This window comes from Perkinsus marinus, assembly GCF_000006405.1.
Source record: "Perkinsus marinus ATCC 50983 genomic scaffold scf_1104296935302, whole genome shotgun sequence".
In the NCBI taxonomy this organism is placed as follows: Eukaryota; Perkinsozoa; order Perkinsida; family Perkinsidae; genus Perkinsus; species Perkinsus marinus.
This window is the reverse complement of record NW_003214508.1, coordinates 36463-44332: the sequence shown is the minus strand read 5'-3', so window position 1 is coordinate 44332 and position 7870 is coordinate 36463. Positions and strand designations below refer to the sequence as shown.

At 47.7% G+C, this 7870-nt stretch overlaps 1 protein-coding gene across 1 annotated transcript; it reads left to right on the top strand.

Moving 5' to 3' along the window:
* Positions 1–1611: 1611 nt before the first annotated feature.
* Positions 1612–4455, top strand: Pmar_PMAR003284 (WD40 protein, putative; the record flags this gene model as incomplete). Its single annotated transcript, XM_002783990.1, has 10 exons — positions 1612–1777; positions 1941–2038; positions 2089–2181; positions 2225–2344; positions 2801–2916; positions 2964–3102; positions 3384–3554; positions 3600–3670; positions 3715–3916; positions 3958–4455. 10 exons carry the CDS (start codon positions 1612–1614, stop codon positions 4453–4455), a joined length of 1674 nt encoding a protein of 557 aa, XP_002784036.1.
* Between the last annotated feature and the right edge of the window lie 3415 nt (positions 4456–7870).

The window sequence follows — 7870 nt, the reverse complement described above, 5'->3', positions numbered from 1 at the left end:
CCATTCTCGGTTGTTCGCTCCGCTCTTTCCCGCCAGACCACGCGTCTCGCGGCGAGACACTCGTACGCGGATGTTCTGTCCCTGAACCAAGCAATTAGACTTGCAATTGCATATTCGACTTGGCGCTTTAGAGTTTTACGGTGATGACCGATTGTTCTCGAGCGAGTTGATGGTAGTGTTTTTGAGTTTGCTGTACTCAATGACCATAACCTTATTTTTGAGCTTCATCGGAGCACTGCGTCGACTTTTTCGTACGCGCCGGTATGCTCTATACTCTTAAGCTGAAGATGCACCTCGCGGACCTCAGTACGGAGCACGAGGTGCAACTATAGTGAAAGCACCTCGCGTAAGGTGTAAGTCTCCTTGTCCCTTGCTCCTAAATTAAAGGTGCACCTTAAGGAGCGTTTCTTGTGAAATAGGCCTTAGGGTTCCACTCACTGTCTGCTTCTACTCTGAGCAAAAACGAGCTTGAGAGTTCTGGAGCGAAGCGACGGGTTCTCTAACTTGGAGACTCTAAGTCAGATGAGTTTAAAGACTAAACTCAACATGGATATACAGTAAAGCCTGCATGAGGGAATGATTCGCCATCTTGATCTGCAATTCATGGAGACCCATCAGGTTTATGAAGTTCGTATCCGGAGTTCGACTTGCTACTACCCGATTAGGTACTTAAGTCCATCATCGTTTGCCCGACTCGCTTCAATCTATTCAATGCAGTGTACTATCAAGCTGAGTTTTCGACGACTCTGTTGTATCGTGTGTTCATATGACTGGACAGAGCTCAGTATAGCATACAGTCGCATGTGAATCACCATGTGCTAGCTACTATCTCATATCATCCACACTAACATGATGTTAGTAACATCTAATGATTAGATTGTGCTCCAGAGCGGGCGGCTCTGAGCGACTCTATGTTGTGTCCTTGCTATCATACGATCCGCTAGCAGAATCGTGTTCTCAAGTTACTCCGAAAGTGTTAGCTTGAGAATGAATAAGGAGCGTGGCATAGTACGGTGATTGTTGCGTAAGAAACTGGCACGGTTGAGAGCGGTCAGAATGGGCGCTTGTCTGAATATCTATGGAATGGTTTAACCGTTACGGTTACGAGTGTCACCTATTCCTCTTAATATGGTATCCGCTATGTGACTGGGTATCGAGTGCTCCAATTTCAGAGGGAATTGTCCTTGTTGGAAAAGAAATCGAAATTCTCGTGACTTACTTGAAAAAGTGGCACGCTCCGTATAACATTGATCTTTTCATCTCAACCTGAGACTTCCAAGGACGCATAGGTCTACGTTCTCGATTCAGTGCAACAAGGACATAATTTAACTGGTGTATCTTAACATATCGCTTACACCCCCGAGCGTCAGCGAGCTAGAGAACCCCGGAGCGAAGCGACGGGTTCTGCTAGTGACGTTGGTCACGATGACTTAACACGAGGCTCAATAACGGGGACTGTCTAGTGTGCTGAAACAAGGCGAATTTATACACCAGGACTAGTGCTGAGTATTATATGAGCATTTGTCCTATACCACACCTTTCTGAACTCCTACACTTGTGATGGTTGCTCAGGACTATATACTGCTTCAATGTAGTTCACGTAGATAGTACATGTCTGGCAGTGGCGAGCCTTCTGAGGACCCACCGAAACGACAGCGGTTGGAGGCTGAGGAGATCCATGTTGCTGTAGATGATGCTGGAGCCGTTAAACTCGACAAGAAGACTTTTCGAGACATTGCTAAGAAGTATCGGAAAGTGGAGGGGCTCGGCAAAAAGGGTAGTAATAACGTCTAGGAGGTGGACAGTGAACTAATGAACTCTCGAGTTACTGTATATAAATTCGACTCACAAACTGGACTGATCGTCGTTGGCACCAGAAATAGGAAATTCATGACGGTCTGTGTGCTCATCCAAGTGATATGTTCCATTTCTCCATACAGGTGTGAAACGGATAGCCAAATCGCTGAAGCAGCGAAGAGACCTTCGTCACAAATCGATCATACAGGAGGCTGATGAAGCCCAGCTCGTCGCTACTGAGGTATTTTCTCCTTTTCTATCTATCCTGATTTGCCCATGGCACGGTCGTAGATTTTCGCGACTAACGACGATGCTGGGGCGATTGAGATGGACGATGGCGTTCGCAAGTCCTATAGCCTCACCCAGAAGGAACTAGCCTCACAGGTACTGCTACTTTGCCGAGGACGTTGTGTATTTTGTACATCAGGTTGATATTGGTACGCAACGTAAGCTGTTCAACTTCAGCCTCCCTGGAGGGTCCTTCACTGTGAATACAAGCAGCAACGGTCGGTATATGGTCGTGGGCTCTCGCGGTGGGCAGTTTACGGTACTAATATGGGAAAATATGCGCATGATCAACTACATGTGTTGACGACAACATGAAAATTTTGGGAAATTTTTTATTGGTTTCTCTACATTACTACTACCCGAATTCGTATATAAATTCCTATGATCAGTGAGCTCAGTTGAGGAGAGCGAAAATATCGGTTATTGTTATAATCAACAAACATCTAATATTACCATTGCGAATACTATCTGTGTAGACATTGGAGTTTCACCACCCTAGTGATATGAAAAACACTAGTGGAAAACATATCTCTCGATTGCTGCATATCACCGCGAATATCGCGTTTTTCACCGAGTTTTACGCCACTTCACGTAAAACGGGTTGTGAAACTTTATTATTATGTAATATTTTGTAGCAAGATCAACCGTGTTATTCCTATCTATGCATATATTCCAACATTAACGAAGTTATCCACGGAAATGTGCTTGTGACCAGGTCTTGGATCGACACAGTATGAACCCTCTGTGTTCGGAACAGCTGGACGAGCCCATTTTGGATGTTGCCTTCTTACACGACCACACTCTGTTTGCGGCGGCACAGCGAAAATACACGTGAGCTGTCTGTGTGTGTGTTCCGATGGAATTGTGGTTGGTATTAGGTACATATACGACTCAGCTACTGGTGCTGAGGTACACTGCCTGAAGGACCATCTTAATAGCACCCATTTGGAGTTCCTGCCAAAACATTACCTCCTAGTGAGCGGATCGGAGACTGGAGAAATACGGTATAGGGATGTGGTAATAGGGAGGGCTGGTACATTCCATATGGGCGAGAGAATGATCTGAAGTGGATAGCTTTGACTACCTGTGATGGCACTGTATTGGTATTACATCACTATGTGTGTTTTGACAGGGAATTTCATACGGGGCGACGTTTATATGACCCGCATGTTCGAATTGGCTCAGAACTTGGTCATTATCACTTCATAGGGGAAAATTTGGAATTTTTTCTCGCGTGTCGGTAAATTTTTGGTATACGGCCGAACTGGTAGATTGGATGCAGAGGTATCGTATTTCAGTCTACCGGCCAACATGTTGCCAAGATTGTCACGAGGCAAGGGCCGATACAGTCTATGCGGCAGAACCCTGCTAACGCTGTAGTGGTCACTGGTCACACTCGTGGGCATGTATGTATGTGGACGCCTAATATCAAGGAACCAGCATTGAAGATGCTGGCACACTTCGGACAGGTGAGGAGGTGTATTGTAAAGTTAATAAGCTATTTCGTTCCACAGGTGACCGCTCTGGATGTCACTAGTGATGGGAAATATCTGGTCACTTGTGGAACTGACAGTAAATGGAAAGTGTGAGTAGTGGATTGACTTGGTGGTCACTCACGTGCAAAGTTAGATATGACCTTCGAAAGCCATCGGAAGAATTGCAGCGTTGTAGTTTCTCTGGACAGGCTCCGACGTCTATGGACATCTCTTTCGGCGATGCCGACTTGGCATTTGGTTTCGGCTCAAACGTTTCGGTCTTCCGAGGAGCAGATGTCTTTAGGAGTGGCAAGGCACCCAGTACTTACTTGAAGAACAACTACAGCGGTCAGCAAGTAGGAAATGCACCTGCTAGTCATTGGTATGGTCACCGCAGGTGTCTAGTGTCCGATTCGTCCCGTATGAAGATCTGTTGCTTGTGGGCACCAGTGGTGGCTTCAACTCTATGCTGGTACCGGGCGCTGGTTACACACAGTTCGACTCCTATGTGGCTAATCCTTTCGAGACTACTAAGCAGCGCCGCGAGACTCAGGTGAGGAGCTTGCTCGAGAAGCTGCAGCCTGATATGATCGCTCTTGATGCGAACTTCATCGGCCGAGTACAACCCCCGAAGAAGATTCCCGCTAAGCCACTGCTTGATAGTGATGAGAGCGAGGTTGAGGAGGAGTCCTTTGCGGCGAAGCATAAAATGCGGGGAAAATCCAAAGCCGGCAAGCGTCAGCAACGAATGAACAAAATGCGAGGGGAAGCGGAGCGCAAGAGGCGGGCGAGAAGAGCCGGTGAAAGCAAGGTGGATGTGGCGGAGAAAAGCCTTGAGTCGGCCAGGGCAGAGCACGGGGCTCTAGCCCGGTTTTACGTAAACAAGACTGATTAGCTGTATAGGGCTACTGCCGCCATAACACGTTTCGTTCCATCACTTGGAGAGTAGAGTTGAGAAAGTCGGTTTTGTCATATTAAGGCGAATATACACCATCGAATCCGCTATAATAGGCACTGCGTTACGTCCACAGTGGGATAGGTCGCGTCGCTAGTGACATATTCTGCGTCGAATCAACGGTTTATAATACCATCAACCTCGAGAGTCAAATTTGAACTACGTGTTTATAGACACTCAAGGCGGCGGCCTGCTAAGCCGTTGGGCTACGCTCACGAGGGTTGACTAGTTCCCTGCCCATCTCATGTTGATGTTCGATGGCCTGAATTTGATCACTCTATGAATTCACACGCTTGTCTCATCAACGCAACGGAGCACCCGGGGAGCGAAGCGTCTGGTGGATTGCGATGATCCCACTCTAAATGCAACGCCGCCATTTGACCGAAATGTTTGATTACGGAGGATTTCCGATGCTGAACAGCGGTGCTTTGTTTTTCCGACGGAAAGGCGGGTATTTCCGCATGTAGTTGATCGACGGTAGCTGACCGAGCACTTTGGACGTTCGGTATCTGCGTTGAGAAAACTCATTCAATCAGCGGGGTTATCGGATGCAGGATCATGAAGAGATGACGACCATCTCACTCGAGCTCACTGGATGAGAAATGCGCGATCACGATGGATTGTAGTTCATCCTTATCGAGTTCGGCATCGAACTCTATCCGCCGAGCCAGGGCGTCGCTCATCTCAATATGTGTGATGTTCTCTCGTGAGGTCGGCTTTGATGCTGAGCTCACAGCGCACACCTTATGATCGCGGTCAATCGTCGAGACGAGGAATAAAGAGATCTGTTGAGGAATCATCGGTGGGCCGCTGACTGTGACACTAGTAGCCCACCACTATCCCTGAGAGTATCACCGTCATCGTCGCCATAGCAATTCTGAAGTGACCTGCGCAGGACAGAGAGTTGACACAGCTGAAAGCTATGAAGCTACGAAGTTCGTCCGTTGTGAGATCATTCCCCCATGGTGTGTCGGCATAGTTCGCTTGTATAAACTCTGGTGTTCTCATTATGGAGGGAGTCGGTTCATGAACTTGTACAATAGAAACGTAAAGTTGCCGAACGAGAATTGACTAACACCGACCATTTCACTTCATCAGATGATTCGCTTTTATGTACCGCTTAGGTCATCATATTCTGAAGCTTAATCATAACTACTGCCCCTCGCTCGAGCTTATCTGTTCGTATGTTCATCCAATGGGTATAAAAGGGAAACGAGCCTGTTGGCTCAACACGCAGAGAGAGAGAGAGCTACCTAGCACGACGAGGGTTATGAAGCATGTAAAACAATGCAAGGCTCAGCCGACTTACAGTGACAACAGAGCTAAGCCAGCAGCTCGCTGTCCCTCAAGCGCAATTGCTCTAGAGAGAAGGGTATTATGCTCGGAGGGTCTCTGCATCTTAGACACCTATGGAGGGTCTGGATACTTTCTTACACAGCGACTAGTCCGGGCAGCGAATAGCAACGGCCCTACACACTTGAACATCTTCTCGACTTTCTTATCACCACTCGGGTCTTCCTATGCAGAAACTCTGCATCATCAAGTACCTGCTAATTCAGCAGTACTGAAAGATATTCGCGCGATTTACTGCGTCACCGCGCCCGTGTCTAGCATGAGAAAGTCCTGCATGAGTTAAGACTATGTTAAGCTTGCTCAGGTTTCCAGCATGCCCTGAACCGACGGTTCAGGCTGAACGTAGGGCCCGACAGACGGCCCGTCTGTGACGGGGGAGCTTGTAAGATTACGATCAGAGGTATCGAACCGTGAGGACTATCTATTCCCTCATCCCACAATTACACCCTTGAAACTAGAGATCGCCGGTATTGGGGGAGAGCACCGCCATTCTCGAAGCGCGCGAGTTGTGTATCGCGACTCTAACTGAAACTCTCACAGAGAAAGTCTAGGATGCGGTAGTACCGCATCCTTGACTTTCTCTGTGAGAGTTTACCGCGTGTGTACCGCAGCGGTACACACGTTGGAGCATATTGAGTTTCGTACTGGAGAAACTGGGCAGGAACTGCAGATTGATGAGGGGAAATAGTATATGGTAAACCATGAGCTGACCCTGAAATCAAAGAATTGTGGCGGGCCGAAGATGAACTCGGCTACACGCCAGTGAGCTAGCCACAAGCACGCATGAACGGGTAGATACGCAACGTACGAGTACCAAAAACATAAATTCTTTGGTCCACGCTGTAACTATCTCCCTTCCATTCGACTTGTTGCTTTTCGTGCTCCTTGTATTTCACGCGTTTGTCCTATATCCCTCAATTCCCGCCGAGCGGCTTAACCGCTACGGGTAGCGTTCCCCGCTTGGCGAAGCAAAGAGCTGAAGCTACCTCAATATCGAAACCACAAACTATATACGGCTGAGATGTGGGCTCTACTTGGTGACAGCTGGATTGGCGGGCCGGGTCGTCGTTTCAGTCCGATGAGTCAGTTTCATTGAGTCTGCATTGGAGGTCAATGTCACTCGAATAGTAGGTGAGTCCCAATCTACCGGTGTTTCGCAGCTCACAACAGCGGCTGTTGTGATTGGTTGCGGCATTGATGGGGCTGTTGAACAGCCCCATTGTTCAGAGAGGCACTGCGGCTCGCAGCGCCTCAGTCATATTTCAATAATCCATACTACGCTTTTTACTCTGATCAACAGAGCTGCGCGGTTTATGAAGTATCTGTGTGTCTCCTGACTCAAAACTTTCACGTTATTCTAACTGTTAGAGTCTAACAGTTTGTCTTAGCTTTAAGTGTCAATTGCATATTACCCCACTTCCACAACAATAACCCGGATCACCCTTTCCCTATGTGATCAAGTTGTCCTATCAATTGACTATATAACTCTACCTTCTGCCTCGTCACTGAATCTAATGATTAGATTCTAATCTCACACCATGCACACTCATATTATGTTGTCAGCACGTCACTATCTCCCTACGCTCGCCTACTTGATCGATCCCTCATTGACATGAAATGCATTTCCCCTTGCTGGTAACTGGGTGTTGATGAGGCGACGAACCCAACTCCTTAGCTCTCGCGACTTATACTATTTAGTCGATCCGCTCGCTCTCTCTGACGATGATTCTTTTCTTTCTCCTTTTGTCAACTACTCCATCTTGACATGCCATGCTACTATCGCATTCGGGAGCTGCCACATCGATTAGCAGATGGACAGAAGCTCCTCGTGATGGTATGCTACAACATACCTGGTCTAGCGGTTGTCCTACCTTAGCACCATATCGACCACTGAGCTGGCCACCACACATTTGAGACGATGGCACAGTTCGGCTACTTACTGCGCTTCTCTACTCTACCGAGGAGGTGATCCACACGACACTCTCCATTGCTTGAAGCAATT